This window comes from Stenella coeruleoalba, assembly GCF_951394435.1.
Source record: "Stenella coeruleoalba genome assembly, chromosome: 13".
Classification (NCBI taxonomy): Eukaryota; Metazoa; Chordata; class Mammalia; order Artiodactyla; family Delphinidae; genus Stenella; species Stenella coeruleoalba.
In genome coordinates, this window is record NC_137159.1 from 8436114 (window position 1) to 8452766 (window position 16653).

The following is a 16653-nucleotide window of genomic DNA, read 5'->3' on the forward strand; positions in this document are numbered from 1 at the left end:
TGAGTCAAAATCATACCTTTCCAAATATTGCTACTGTTGCTTCACAGATAGGAAGAAAGCTTATAGGACTTAAACACATGAAAAAATCTAAATACTAAAACAAGTGAAAATTACTTGCAGATAACTAGAAATGATAATGTGTCATTAAGAAAAGGAAGGGGCTTCCCTGGTGGTGCAGTGGTTGAGAGTCTGCCAGCCGATGCAGGGGACACGGGTTCGTGCCCGGGTCTGGGAGGATCCCACATGCCGCGGAGCGGCTGGGCCTGTGAGCCGTGGCCGCTGGGCCTGTGCGTCCGGAGCCTGTGCTCTGCAACGGGAGAGGCCACAACAGTGAGAGGCCCATGTACCGCAAAAAAAAAAAAAAAAGGAAGAGTTTTCTTATGATATTAAAATCATCAATGGAAAAGAATATTAAAAAATAATGTATATATGTAAAAAAATCATCTTATGACTTTAAAATTTTATGAAAGGAGATTTGGGGAGGAAGTCTTTGCAGATACTCTTGATCTCTGGTCTCTGTCAACTCCCTGTTGAACTGGTAAACATTCCAGTAACACACGTGGTGATGGCAGAGCACATGGGGTTAACTGGCGCTCTGAGTTGCTACAGGTTCTTAAGTATTTTGAAGATACCTTTTAAAATATAAAAAGAGAACTTTTAGGAACCCATCCTACAGAAATGAATAGCACTGATATGAAGTGTAAGCATTGTTTGCATTGACAAAGAATGAGAAACAACCTGGGTGTCTGCCTGTGAGCAGGTGAATGATTTGTCCATCAATCCCAGGGAATAGTATGAATCTGCTAGAGAGAATGCTTTAAATATATACTCTTTAACCTGGAAAGATATTCATGATATATTAAGAGAAAAAAGCCGGTTTCATGATGTGATCCCTTTTTAATAAAAATGTAAAGGTGGTGGGAACCTTAAGGTAGGTATGGGTCTACCTGTGCTGTATGCCCATATTGAAGGTGTCCAGCGGGTGCACACCCAACCTTGAACATTGGTCACTTCTACTAGCAGGGTGGAGGGCAGAGGAGAGCTGCTAGCTTTTTTTTTTTTTTTTTGACTTGTTACATGTATTATGTAAAAAGCAAAAAAAAAAAAAAAAAAAAGAAAAAATTAAAAGGCCTATAAAATTCTTTTCCTTTGAAAAGAAAACAGGAAAGTGTGAAATCATGTTGGGAGCCATAGAAGGACCAAAAGGAGTAATTCATGGAGTGGTTTTGTTATTTCCCCTGGTAAGGGAGTGGTTTTGTTGACTTGCTATGTGCATCTGCCATTTTATTTTCCTTGCTTTCTTTTAATAAAATTTATTTTTATTTTAGTTATTTTTTATAATTTTTCCTTTTTATTTTATCATTATTATTATTATGTATTTTTTGGCCACACCACGTGGCATGTGGGATCTTCCCTGACCAGGGATGGAACCCGTGCCCCCTGCATTGGGAGCGTGGAGTCTTAACCACTGGACTGCTAGGAAAGTCCTAAAATTAATTTTTATATTTTCATCATTTTTGACCATTGTTTCCTTGATTGTCATTATAAAAGTGTGCTTGAGTTTTTCCATAGTAAAGAATGTTCTCTTTAAATCTTTCTTCTCTTTCCGATTTATTAATATGATTGTTCAACTTTCTTTAGCTTGAAGATGATATTATTGTCAAGCAGAATTACTTTAACACCATAAAAAATTTTGCACTTCAACTTTCTTCTGAGGAATGGATGATACTTGAGTTCTCCCAGCTGGGCTTCATTGGTAAGAAAAGTTTTAGATTTATTTACTTTTCAGAAATAACTGGGACTTAGAATCTTAGACTATTTTTTTTTTTACCTTAAAGTTGTCTTTTTTCCTCTGGAAATGGATTGCTTTTGAGAAAATTTAATTTCGGTAAACTTCTGTGTATAAAATGTTGAAAGTCAACCCAAAATAGTATTTGGAGAGTTCTAAGATGGTAATATTTACTCTGGAGTTCTGCAAGGCAGCCCTGCTGGCTTTTCATGTCCACAGAGAGCCAATCACTGTGCTGGGGAGCATGTCTGGTTCCTTCTCGGACACTTCGAGTTCCTGTTTTAAAGCCCAGAGCTTTTGCAAGATTGGGGTTCTTTTAAGAAGAGTCCTGCACTAGTGGTTTTCTAATAGGAATTCCTGGTATTTGACATAGTACATGAAGTTCTTGTTCAGTCATTAGTTTGTATTCATGTATTGCTTTCAGGGACTAGTAAGGGTACTTATTTTTAAAGTTTTTTTTCATTAAAATTCCTAAAGTATCCGACTAAAGAGAATATGTTTAAAGTTGAAGGTTGAAGGAAATTTATAGGTCTTAAAAAACACCCCAGAGAGTAACATTTCGCTGCCTCTAATGCTTTAAATCTGTAAGTATTAGAGGCTGGGGCTTTGATCTTGTTGATCATTTATCTCAAAACTTAATTTAAGACTCAAAAAACATCTTTATTTGTGAAGGTTTCAGTGAAGACAAAATCAGGAGTCCTTGTTTTTGCTTGTATTGATTTAGTTAAATTTTTTTTTTTTTAACTTAAACCTCTTAAGTTCCTTTTTTATGGGAAGAATTTTAATAAGACATGAAGGAAAAATCTCCAGCTTGCTTCTTGAATCCTTTGAGCTAGTAGTTGTATGATAGACTTTATAATGGAGAAAGTTAGGAGTTCAGTACCTACTTCTGTTTATACTCAGGTGACAACTAAACTTAGCTAAAGCAAGTTTGCTTTTGAGAAGACAGGTGGGGAAATTATTGATAATGATTTATGGTTGAAAGCACAAGCTTTCGTGTATTTGTTGTACGGATTTCACTCATTTAAGCTGTTTTGTTGCTTGGCTTCTTTATTACAGTTACTGATTGGGAATATCTTTTCAGGTAAAATGTTTCAAGCGCCAGACCTCACTCTGATTGTGGAATTCATATTTATGTTCTATAAGGAGAAACCCATTGATTGGCTCTTGGACCATATTCTGTGGGTGAAAGTCTGCAACCCTGAAAAAGATGCAGTAAGTTAATTTCTTATGCGGGTAGAAGAGGCTTCTTTTATGTTTTTAGTGAAAGTGATGACTCTTAGGGAACCAGATGTTGTAAACGAATTGGTAGCTGAAATTGGTAGCTGAAAGAAAACAGTGTTTCCACTTACCAGTGTAAGTGCTTGCCTTCTTTCTAGAACTACAAGAAGTTCCTGTTCTGGAGGGACTTTTAAGTCAGTGAAGCACACCTTTCTTTAAATTGCTGAGGAATGTTTATTGTGTCTTGAGGCTCTGGTGTTTCCTTGCTGTTGGCCATATCTGTCCTGTGTCAGGGGGGAGTTGTTTTGGTTTACTTCACATCCTCTGTCAGCTTTCTTTTTTCAAATACTTTGGGGACAATATCGGACCCCAGCACACCTGGATATAAGGAATAGAATGGAGGTCATATTTTATACCAAAACAATGACAAGTCAAAAGTGTACCTTTTTTGTATTGTGTTACTTGTAAGAAGCCAATGTTCATGCTGATATGCTGACCTTTGGGATGTTGGTGACAGGGTAAGTCAGTAAACAATGATTTTTGCTTGGACTATTCAAATATTAAGTTATCTCCATTGAAATCTTATTGTAGAAAGTAAATTAATATGTTTTTCTTGTCTAATTTGAACTGTATCTCAGGAAAAATTTTTTAAATTATTGGCTGTAAGCATAAATAAAATATGAATACACATTCTTAAAAATGAATGAGTCACTTTGACATGTAATAACAAGGAAATCTTTATTATAAGCATATGTCATTATAGTGTTGACTTATTCTCACAAATAAACATTTAATTTGATTTCATGACCTTATATTCCCTAGAACAGTTTGATCATCCTATCTGCCAGTTAGCTTTTAGGACACCCTCTTCAGGTGTCTGTAAGCTATTGCTTTCTCTCTCTTTTAAAAATAACCACTTTCTTAGAGCAAATCACGGTGTGTAGCGAAATAGCAGAGTACCAGCTTTCCAAAAATGACTGAACATATAAATGGATTCGATCAACTCATTTTTATGATGTAAGCCCTTACCTGTATTTTCTTTGTGATTTACAGGAATTTTTATTGTAGGACACAGAACAATTCATGTCATCTTTACATTTGTACAACACACTTGCCTTTAATTGGTCCTGTGCAGTTTTATCTAATATGGTGGTTAGGTTCTTAAGTGAGCTTGTGAGGTGAAAATCTCTGAAAGTAAAAATTAAAACCATGAAGATACATTCTTCCACCCGTCTTTCTGTGGCCTGTAATTTTTCAGCTGCTTCCACTAGGATGTCACGGAAGCTGTCACCACATACTTGCTGGCTCTAGAATCACATCCCTTTGACAGTGGTCTAGGAGACCCTTCCATTCACACTTATTTCACTGAGCATAATACCCTCAAGCTTCATCCATGTTGTTGCAAATGGAAAGATTTCATCTTTTTTATGTTTGAGTAGTATTTCTCTGTGTGTGTGTGTGTGTGTGTGTGTGTGTGTACGTGTACACAGCACACCTTTATCCATTCATCCATTGATGGGCACTTAGGTTGTTTCCATATCGTGGCTATTGTAAATAATGTGATGAACATAGGGGTGCATGTGTCTTTTCTGATTAGTGTTTTCGTGTTCCTTGGATAAATACCCAGAAGTGGGATTGATGGGTCATATGGTACTTCCTAGTTTTCTGAGGAATCTCCATACTGTTTTCCACAGTGGCTGTACCAGTTTACATTCCCACCAATAGTACCAAGCAAAAACAAACACGTAGTTACAAGAACAGAGTAGTGGTTACCAGACGGGACGGGGCAGGGGTTGAGTGGCGGGGTGAAATGGGTAAAGGGGGTCAACTGTATGGTGATGGATGGAAACTGACTTGGTGGTGAGAACACTGTAGTGTATACAGAAGTAGAAGTATAATGTGTATTTGAAACTTATATAATGTTATAAACCAATGTTACTTTAAAAAAAAAAAAAGCATTCACACATTCTTCCAAAGGTTTATGGACCTGCTTTGATTCTTCGGGCCCGAATGTGTCATTTGTTGCCTGTGTGTTGAGTGGCGGGCTCGGTCTCAGGCACTGCTGCTTCTCATCCTCTCTCGCCTCCACCGTCCCACCTCCCCTCTCCTCGCTCCTCCCCTGTCCTCTCCCTCCCTTACCTTCCCTCTCCTTCCACTTGAGTGTTTTATTTGTGTAAATAAAATATACAATTTCACCTCTACTCTCCTGTTAGCAGTAATGCTAATGAAGTAAACCTCTTGAGAAAAATTAGGCATTTTAACATCCAGGAAATAATTGGAGGTCTTTCAAAGTGGAAATGTCTTATACATTTGTCTTTTTCAGTATGTTCTGGGTCCAAAACTTATACAAGTCATTGAAAATGGAAAGGGTTTATAAAAGCATGACAAGGTAGCCATGGCTGTCCTGAAGCACTGAGCTAACGAATGCATGCGAGTCCTGCCAGGGCTGTAGGTCCCACACGCCATGATCACACGAGAGCAGGTTATAATCGAAAGTATAGGCCATGGGGCACTTAGAGGTGAAACATAGGTGTCTCCCAACTGTGCTGAGTTGGATTTGTCTGGTTTTTTTTTTGTGGTACGCAGGCCTCTCACCGCTGTGGCCTCTCCCGTTGCGGAGCACAGACTCCGGACGCGCAGGCTCAGCGGCCATGGCTCACGGGCGCAGCCGCTCCGCGGCATGTGGGATCTTCCTGGACCGGGGCACGAACCCACGTCCCCTGCATCGGCAGGCGGACTCCCAACCACTGCGCCACCGGGGAATCCCGATTTGTCTGTTTTGATGTTGTGTCCTTGCTTGTAGTCCACTTGCTGGCTCACATTTTCAGATTGCTTTCATGCAACAAAATGTGCTTTTTCTTATCTGCAAATTCTTCATTATATTATCCAATTAAAGGTATTTTGTGTATTTGAACCAAACCTCTAGAGTTTGTGCATTTTAACATTAAAAGTCAAATCTATATTGACCTATTTTGAAAGGTAGTTGAAATTAAATCCTTAACTCTTCCCTTGGAAGTGCTTATTTTTAATTTCCGCATCGTGTCTGTTTATCAAGTAGGTAGCAAATCTATTAATGCCTCAAAGAGGACCCTAAAGAAACACGACTTGAAATTATGAGATGAAGCTGGATTTTCTTTTCAATATTTACCCTTCTGAAGGGCTTCTCATCTTTCAGAGGAGGACAAGATTTCACTTTATAATGTAACACTAACATTCCCGTTTAATATTTAGAAACATTGTGATCGACAGAAAGCAAATCTGCGGATTCGCTTCAGACCTTCTCTTTTCCAACATGTTGGTCTGCATTCTTCACTAACAGGAAAAATTCAGAAACTCACGGTTGGTGATTTAATTTTATTTTTCTCATGCACAGACAATTTGTTATCTACTGTATAATCCTTGTTCTTCTGAAGTATAAATGAGCCGTATGTTGTTAATATGTCTTTCCTCCTAGGATAAAGATTACATGAAACCATTACTTCTTAAGATCCATGTAAACCCCCCTGCAGAGGTATCTACTTCTCTTAAGGTCTACCAAGGACATACACTGGAGAAAACTTATATGGGGGAGGATTTCTTCTGGGCTATAACTCCAGTAGCTGGAGACTACATCCTGTTTAAATTTGACAAGCCAGTCAATGTGGAAAGGTAGGTCATTATTGAAATATAATTTGGTCTTACAATTCAGACCTCTCATTCATAATGTGATCTATGATGGAATTTTTGGTGTATATCACACGTGTGAGCAGTCAATGAGTCCTAAATGTTGGATTATAAAATACATTTTGTGTAACTCAGTGACAGTATGGGTATGTTGCTTACAGATATAATACCAGCATTTAGTATGTTTGATAAATTCTGTTGGTATTTCTGAATGTATATTTAGTATAGATTTTTAATACTTTTATGTAGAACTCTCCCTCAGAATCCCAAATTAGTTTTCACGTCCTTATCCTAGAATATCCCTTAAGATTTGGCTGCGAGCTAGTGGATGGCCCAGCAGTTTGGTTGAAATGATAAATTTGACAGACTATGACTATTCCTATTCAGTGCTTCTGCAAGTGCTGGAAGTGCAAGTGCCTTTAGTACACCATGGAAGCATTTAAAACCCTTTTATGTGTTTCAGCATTTCTGTTCACTTGACAAAATTTGGGACTTTTTCTCCCCATTTTTTACTTAACAGTCACAATTCCTTCCATCTTTCCTCAGTTTTGGGTATGTTCCCCAGACTGTCTGTGGCATACTTCCATGTAATCCCCAGAATGTGATGTTATGTCTTCTCCTTTGAAGGCCATTTGGTTTTTAGAATCTGCCAAAAATAATTTGGAATAATTCTGTTTAAGGTGGTCAAAAACAATGCATAGCTATATGTAATGCTATTAATTTTCTTTTACTCTAAACTGATTCTAAACTGATTCTAAAGAGGAATTTAAGTGTAAAAACGTTATAACCAATGGGAAGATCACTGGCAAGACATATTAGAATACTTTTGAGTAATATTTTGCACTTATATGAGTATATAATATTGGTTTTGTTGTTATTTAATGTTCATTTTTATACTATGTAGTGGAATTCTGCTCTGTGAGGTATTGTTCACCACACTTGAGTCCTCATAGAATTAGAAATAGCACTCTTCTGTCACCTCAACAAGAATAGCCTCAAACCACATTTATGGGTTTATTTTTAGGAAATAAAAATAATTCCATCAAAGAATCTACTAAAGAGCTCATATATTCGAGATCAAACTTAGTAACAACAAATATATTTACAATAAACCTCTTAATGCCCCTACTGAGGGCACTTTTCTAGCGAAACACAATTCTTCTAAAGTGACAGTATATGTGAATTTTCTTGGAGTCCATGCACAGACCCACCCTTCCTAGGACAGAGAAAAGGGATCATTTGATTTTCACCATAACTTATTTGCTGAGAGGGGAAAAAGCAGAAGTTGTATTTATTAATACAGAAGTGAAGTGTTAGGAAAAAAATTCTCTGTGTAACATACGTATGTGTTCATTATACAAAAATTTTAAGGTGTGAAGAATGAGGGAAAAAATCATAACCCCAAGGATACCATTATGACCATATTGACACTTTTATTTTCTTGGTAACTGTGTGCACTTTCTACTTTGAGATCGTGGTCTACATGTAATTTTATATCATATATTATCCAATATACTCTGTCACAAGTGATTCACAAGCATTTTAATGGCTGCATCAACAGCAACAAAACACTGTCATCTTTTTTTTTTTTGTCAAGTACATCATTGTTATGCAGCAAACATGCCCCTCTGATAGAGGAGCTATTGCATCCCCCTTAGGTTTTAATTTCCCTGCAACTGCTCAGGACATATGATGTGCAGTCACTACAGACTTGAGTGTCGTCAACCTTATTCTGAGGTAAGGCCCCCTTCTGAACCTTTGTGGAGGATAGTCTGACTATATTTTTATGTTTGTCTTTTTAGTTATTTGTTCCATAGTGGCAACCAGGAACATCCAGGGGATATTCTGCTCAACACAACTGTAGAAGTTTTGCCTTTGAAGGTATGACTATTTTTTCTCCTAAATTTTCCTTGAGAACTAATATTAATAGACCTGATTTGAGGCTCTTCCTGTTTAAGAAATTCTCATGATGGCAGGACCTTAGTGGTGAGTAATACCAACTTCTTTTGGCAATATGGAACACCTGGTATATTGTCCCGTTTGCCTTCATAGAAAGAGCCTTTATTTTGTTTCCTGTTGGAAAGTAACTTGGACATTTGTACTGGGAAAATAAATGAATCATTACTTTACTTTAATGTTTACTTGCTGTTTGTATTTTGAGTCCCAAAATACCATGCAGTTTTAATGCCTGTTGAATAATGTAGAAAGTTAATTTATTGGTCTCTAAGGAATGCTTAATTTCTTTCAAGGTAACACACAGTTCTTTACTTCTGTATATTTTTAATAGAAAACAGCTTTCTATTAAATTGATTTAAACTGGAAATTAATTAAAATTAAAAATTTCTAGCCAACAGTATATTATATACAGATTCAGATGGAGCACTTATACTGATTGATAAACCTTTTAAGGTTCAAGACTGACATGGCATTTTCTCTTTTCAGAGATAGCTGTGCCACAGATGCCACTTTTATATTTATTAAGATGTATTAATAACCTAGATTTGTTTTAAATAGAAGTAATTGTTTATAAGATGTTTTTGTTCTATTTTAGAGTGAAGGTTTGGAAATCAGCAAAGAAACCAAAGACAAACGATTAGGAGACGGTTATTTCAGAATAGGTAATACCTACTTGAAACTAGTAAAATGTCCTTTACTTTTTTGGACTTAGTCCTGAAGTAATTTTAAGTTCTTTTCAGATATTAAGCAGCTTCAGGATTATAAATACCAGTGTACTCTTTTCTTTGCTCTCTGTGTTCTAGTACATACTTTTATTATTATCTTGACCCAGCTAGGGTTTCAGATCAAAGGTTCATTTCCTGGTTCCTCTTTCTCTCTGCATCTGCTGCTTCACTGTCGTCACTGGTAGATAATCCGCCTTCAAGCTGCCTCCTGCAGTCTCGTACTGGATGATCTTAGCTGACTGCTCTCATGATCCCAGCAATAGCCGTACGCCAGAATCTGAGCCTTTAGCCCTGCCTCCCCCCTGAGCTTTAGATCTGTACTGAGATGCCAGCTGACAAACTACGTGGGGGCCACGTAGCCATCTACCTGGAGCGTCTGTAATATGGACATTTATTTCGTCATTGGTCACCATGGTTTGTGCTGTCACGATTCATCTAGCTGCCTGAGTCTAACCTTGGGAGACACTCTGAAACCCCGCACCCAGCTTCACTGTCCATTAGCATAAAATGTCTATTTGTGTCTGAATGTGCATTCACCCTACTGCAGCGATACTCTGCCTCTGTTTCCCAGCCAGTCCACCGAGCCACTGTAGCTCCCTTGCCAAAACCTAAATGCTGTATTAACCTGGCTGAAATACCTTAATGACCTTCTGTGATCAGATTCCTTAGCTCCCACCCACTTCCGTATCTTGTTACTTTCCTCTTATGCTTCATCTCTCCAGTCCTGAGATGTGTTCCTCTAATGCCCTGTGCTCCCAGCCGTGTCTCTGTCCACTTTCCCCACCTGAAACGATGGATTGGTATTTCTCCTCCTGATGAATACTTTCTCATCCTTTATTAACAAGCTCTCCTTGGCTCTTCCTACCACAGTGCATGCACCTCTTCTGTGTAATCACGTTTCGTAGCTCAGTTCTGTGCGCTCACTGTGGAAGGGGGAGGGGGCTTTGTTGCTCAAGCACTCCTGTGATTAACGTAGGACCTGTCCTTTGATGGACATCAACTCAGTGGATGATTATATATTTTCTTTTCACTTAAATTAATACTTTTCCTAGTGGCAGGCAGAAGAGATTATTGGGCAATTCATATTGTAGGTATACAGGACAGAGGCATGCTTAGAACCCTCTCAAGCAGTTTTACGTTCAGTGAATGTCATTCAGTGTTTGCTACAAGGCTTGTACAATCACCCTGACTAATTTCTATATAGCTTAGTGGATAGATGAGTTTAATTATTTTCATATTTGGGTTATATTTTAGCCCACCCTAGAAATGTTCATAAGATTAGCTGTGTATGTGAGACATTTATTAACCCTATTACCTATGAGTTATTAAATTTCTGAGAATGTTGTGTTCTAGGTTATGAAAGTAGCATAGGAAATAGAGACATTTATATGATTGCAGTAATTTGAAGATAATGACCATCTAAAACATCAACTCATACATATTTAGAACTGGAAGAGAACTGATGGGTGATCAGACCTAGGACCCTGTGTAACAAAAGTGTGCATCAGAAACAAAAGCAGCTGATTGTTTTTCAAGTTCATATAAAAAATTCTGCTCCCTTAAGAAGTATGCTTTAGCTGAATGGTGTGTGAGGGGCTCTGCAGACCTTTTTCTAGTGAGACAACCATAACTGGTGAAAGGTAGTTTTTTAGAAAAGTACAGCAAATAGAGAAACATTAACTCGTAAAGTCTGAATCTCAGTAACAGCATTAAGAGTCTGTGGCATTGGAGCCCTGACTCGCTCATTACCCACGCTGGCCAAGCTCAGTGACTCAGAAGCTCTACTCTGCATGTCCAGCCAAAAATACGGACTCCCTCTCCCACCAGCCCCCACTCCAGGGCTGCGGTATCTCACCAGAAAGGGCAGGCCACCAGCATCTGTCACCTCCCCAGCTCCCTGTTGCAGAAGCTCTGTTCCAGACATGAGCAGCTTAGAGATCTGAGGCTCCTTTCCTCCACCTAACTTCCATTCATCGGGCGAACCTTTGCTGCAGGGACGGCAGGGTGAGAGTCCTTGGCCCTGATCACCTCCCCCAGCCCACTGGTCCCCGCACACTGGGAGAGGTCAGCCAGGACACGAAGGGCTACTGCTACAACCCAGTGCTCTGCTTGTAAAGCAGGGGTGTCACTTTAGCTGGGAGGTGGGCTGCTGTCCCTGCCAGGGGTCCTGAGCAGTGGTGCAGAGATTTTCTCCAGGGGAGAGGCAGGCCATCAGAGAGCTCTGTAGCGCACCCTAAGGGGACTGCCTTACTTGAAACAGAACTTGGGGAAGTTCAAGCCCAAGGGCGCTGTGGAACATGATGGAGATTTTGGTGGTAAACAGTTAGGAGGAGACTGGTAGCTACATTCAAGCTAAACTGTAGCGCATCCAGAAGTTTGACAGAGAGAACCAGAGAAAGAGGTAGCTAATAAGAGCCCTCTTGGGTGGGACAAGCCGCAAAGGCTGGTGCTACAAAGGGGCCTGGGTTCAATAGGATCAGACTGTGCAGCAACTTATGCCCAAAGGCATTGTTGGAAACAGTAGACACCCAGCTGGCAGTTAGCAGAGACCTGATGGGTGAAGGTGGGGTTGGCGGGATGGTAACTAAGGACAGTCCTGTGAAAGAAATACCACATTTATTAGTAGGTTAAAATTATGAGACAGCAGAAGAAGAGCCTTTCACAGAGAAACACTGGAAGAAGGAATGGACCACCGTCTGGGTAGCAGAAGGGCGTCCACGGAGGGCATGACCTTGGAAGTCCCTCCTAATGCCAGGGTTTGGGGATTCCAGTCACTCTTTAGTCATTTCCTCCTTCATTTTCCCCTTCTTTTTTATCTTTTAATGCTTACCTACCAGACCATTGGGTTAAGGACAAAAGTTAAATTTGTTGTTTGGAAAGTTAATACATGTACATGGTACCAAATACAAATTTAAGAGGGTAAACTTGTCTCCTTCCCTCTTCTTTCCCCTCCTACCCGGTGCTTCCCAGAGGCAATTGCTATAATGATTTGTATTCTTCTAGAAGTATCTACTCATAAATAAAAATATTTTAGTATATTCTTCGAAAACACACAATCACACATAGATGGTAACACACTCTACAACCTTGTTCTACATCTTGTTTTTTCACTGAACAAAATACATATGTGCGTATGGAAGATGAACATTTTTTAAAAATTGTAAATATTTCAGATGCACAAAAAGAAACAACTAATAATGTAATGAATATCAGTGTATGCCGCTTAAGATTTGCCAGTTCAGTTGCTCTTCCCTAATTATCCTCTTTCCCCACCCACCCAAGGGTAACTACTATCCTAAATTTTGTGGTTACCATTTCCATATATGCTTTCACTACATATGTGTGATATATCCCTGAATAATGCAGTCTTATTTTGCTTGTTTTGAAATTTGATATGAATGATGACATTCTGTAGTCTACAGTTTGCTTTTTTCTCTCACCATTGTGATATTCAACCATGTGGATGTGTGTATCCATGGCTTATTCATTTTCATTGCTGTATTGATCTCCATGGATGAATATATTGCTGTCTGTTCTGTTTGGTCATAAAGTGTGTTTCCATCTTTTTGCTGGCCTGAACACGTAGGCACATGTATGAGAGTTTCTCTACAATGTATTCTTAGGAATGGAAGTAAGTCACAACTGCATTATCTACAACTTTACTTCATTCTTTCTATTGTTTCTTCAGTCTTTTAATGGGCTGCCTAATATTCCCTTGTATTAGCATATTGTAATTAAATTAGCCAGTCTCCTAATCATGGGCACTTAGATTGTTCACAGTTTTTGCTGCAGTCTATATATGCTTTTTGCACATGTGAGAGTATATCTGCAGCATAAAATTGCTGGGCGAGAGTCTTTTAATGAGGCCAGTTATATAATTTGCTAATTATTTTTCTAATTAAATGAGCTCATCAGGTGATAGATTCAGATACATTATAAGTTAAAATGTTTCAAGTTCCACAGCATTATTCAGCCCTGAATTCCCTTCCTAACTCAATATTAAATTATACTGTTTTTGTAGCATACATTCCCTACCCCAGTCTAGCACCAAATAAGGACATACTTTTATGAAATAAGTATTAATTTTTAAAATAAAAACATTACTTTGGCAGTTCATAAGTTGAATATTTCCTGTACAAATGAAAATGAACTTTCTCCAGTATGGTTTTTCAATTTGAATGTATCTTATCTTACTATGAGCCTAGTCAATATATTTTAAGACTCTAGAATTGACACATAATTTAATGGTTAGCTAACGACAGCCCATGGGCCAAATGTGGCCCACTGCTTGTTTTCTAATAGCCTGTGAGTGAAGAATGTAGAAATTTTTTTCATTATTTTCATTTTTAAATGATTGAAAAAATAAAAAGAATAGTAATATATTGTGACATGTAAAAACTAGAAAATATTCAAATTTCAGTGTCCATGAATAGAGTTTCTTTAACACAGCTATGCTCATTTGTTTACGTGTTGTCTGTGTGCTTTTATGCTACAACAGCAGAGATAAGTGAGCAGTTGCAAAAGAGATGGCGGTGGTGCTCTCAGTGCTTTGAATTGCTGCTTAGTGCACTACAAATAGCTTTGATGCATTATAATTTGACAGTGTTTAAAGTGCCACACACATAACTCTACTGTGACATTTAAAAAAAAATTACCAGTGATTACCCTTCATGTCAAAACAGGAAGAGAAAAGTGGACTTTGAATGTTGTGCTTTTTAACACAGTGGAATATGGGTTGTTTTACAAAATTAGATGGTAGGTTATGTGGTTATGATGCAGTGACACAAGAGCTGTGCTAAAGAGTACGTTACCACTACTAAGCGCTCACAACAATATCCCCAACTCACAGGAAAGCAATGGTCAGAAAAATTAGAAGATTTAAAATATGATATCTCATCACTGAGAATTTCTTCACAAAAATAAAAGAGTCAAATGACACTGTAACCAAAGTTTGTTTCAAACTGGCTCATGTGTTAGCCAAGCAAGAAAACCATTTACCAATGATGAGTTAATTAAATGTTTAACTACAGCAGATATGTGTGCCCAGAAAATAAACTCATTTCGGACCATCAGGCTTTCAGCAATAACTATTGCTTGAGGAGTTGGGGACTTCGGGAACAATATCAGTAGTCAAAAAGCAATGCAAATTATTTGAGCAGTTTTCCTTGGCTCTTGGTGAGTTGACAGATATTACTGATACTGCCTAGTTGTTATTTGGAGTCAATGCCAGGTTTGAAGTGACTGAAGAATTGGTCTCTGTGAATAGTCTGTAGAGAACAAGTACAGGCAAGAATGTTTTCAAACCAGTTGAGAAAACACAAAGTTCATACAAACTGAAGTGGGATCTGCTAGGATGTTTTACAATGAATGGTGGTGAAAATATGTGTGGAGGAGAAGAAGGCTTAGATGGACAGATTTACAAAGCTTGCAACAATGTAAGGTGTTTAAAGCCTATGGTTATGTTATTATTCATCAGCAGGTGCTTTACAGAGAGTATTTGAGTCTGTCGTGTATCATTAATTTATTGAACCAGTAGTGTTGCCAGTGAACTTTACTTACTCTCATTGACTTCATCAACATCAGTTCTGTGAATTTTTGTCAGAAATAAGAACTGAATATCCTGACTTGCCCTGCCACACAGCAGTTCTGGGGCTTAGCAGTGATAAAATTTTATTGTGGTTTTTTTTTTTTTGGTTTTGTTTTGTTTTAGCTCTGAAATAAGATTGAAAATTTTCCAAGTGAGAACTGCCCTCAACCACTATTATCTCTTTGAGAATTAGTTTTTGCTTCAGACTTGATAATGTTTCTTAATTCAACCTAAAAGTACAAGACAAAGCAGTGCTTATGTGCAAAACTTATATTGCATTCAGGTCACTTTGATGACTATTAACGTTATTTGAACTGCAAGTAATAATATCAAGCTAATTGAGGAGCTTCCCCCAACCTTTGATTGAAAGTGATTCATGTGCAATGTAATGATGAGGCAGATTATCAAAGAGAAGAATCTAATAGAATTTTATGCAGATACCTTCCAAGTCATGGACATGCTCCATTAAAATCATGTGCTTGTGGATTAATAACAATATTTGCAGTATCTAGGCTGTGTGAAAGGAAGCATTCAGGATAAAATACATCAAATCTCATTATAGATCCACATTAACAGATGAACATTTGCAATCGATTTTGATGATAAGGAACAGTAACTTTGAATACCAGTTAATTTAAGTATTATCCCCCCATAAGGAATTACATGCTCCTTAGTATTAGCAGGAAAAAAAAAACTTAGTTGTTATTACATTTTGAATTTCATCAATAAAAATTTTGTGAAAATTAGTTTTCTCTTTTTCTACACAAGTACCTGGATGATATTCTCAGATGCCCTCTTGACCCACAAATCCCCAAATATTTACTATCTGCCCTTTTTAGGAAGTTTGCCTATCCCTGGCTTAGAGCAGTGTGGCTCAGAACAGACCATTTTCCTGTCACTTTTTCAGTAGCATTTTTGTTTTCTTGCTGTTTCCTCACAGCAAGAAAAATTGAGTACTGAGCATGTCCTCTTCTATAGAACTTCTTGGTCCTTATCCTTACAGGAGAGCTTCTTGAGCTTATCATTTATAATGGAGTTTTATGTTGGAACTGCCTTGAGGAGGTATCACCTTTTAATTCCATCTAGATGTGACCTTGGAAACTGCTCAAGGCCAACAGTTGTGAGTCTAATTAAAGCACTGAAATTTGTTACTATTGACTTAATCCTCAAAGTGATCAGACTGAAAAATGGTACAGAGTATATTTTGTAAGGTTTGTAAGTCACATTTTGCTAAAAACTTGTGTGTTAGTTGATGTAAGAACAAATATATGTTTTTTTTTTAATTTGCAATAAGAAAATATATAGTTCTGCCTCTTTAAATAGGTTGCTTCTAATGTTTTTAAGCATATACTACTTCATGAAACGTTTAAAAGTTGAATAAAGGTAGAAAGAAGGAAAAATTTCACCCATGCTCTTTGTGTAAAAACATCCACTAGAAATATTTTGGTGTTTTCCTTCCCTGCTTTAAGTCAGTGAAAATTTATGTGTGCTTGTTTCAGTCTACCCAATGAGTGTTGATTTTTACTTTGAAGGGAAATTTGAGAATGGTGTTGCAGAAGGAATGGTGGATCCCAACCTAAACCCCATCTCAGCATTCCGACTTTCAGTTATTCAGAATTCTGCTGTTTGGGCCATTCTTAATGAGGTAAGACAATATATTAAATCAGTGAAACTGCTTAGATTCTACATTTTTTACAGCATTTGGATTTCAT

General features: G+C 37.8%; 1 protein-coding gene across 7 annotated transcripts in view; it reads left to right on the plus strand.

Annotated features, from left to right (window-relative positions):
• The window catches only part of MGAT4A (alpha-1,3-mannosyl-glycoprotein 4-beta-N-acetylglucosaminyltransferase A), a 111429-nt gene that overhangs the window by 94265 nt on the left and 511 nt on the right, over window positions 1–16653 (plus strand). For all 7 annotated transcript variants that reach the window (XM_079940587.1, XM_079940588.1, XM_079940583.1 and 4 more), the window contains 7 exons: window positions 1642–1756; window positions 2874–3004; window positions 6242–6349; window positions 6465–6658; window positions 8476–8554; window positions 9225–9291; window positions 16474–16586. In XM_079940587.1, the coding sequence (XP_079796713.1) occupies window positions 1642–1756; window positions 2874–3004; window positions 6242–6349; window positions 6465–6658; window positions 8476–8554; window positions 9225–9291; window positions 16474–16586 (807 nt within the window). The remainder of the gene's footprint in view (window positions 1–1641; window positions 1757–2873; window positions 3005–6241; window positions 6350–6464; window positions 6659–8475; window positions 8555–9224; window positions 9292–16473; window positions 16587–16653) is intronic.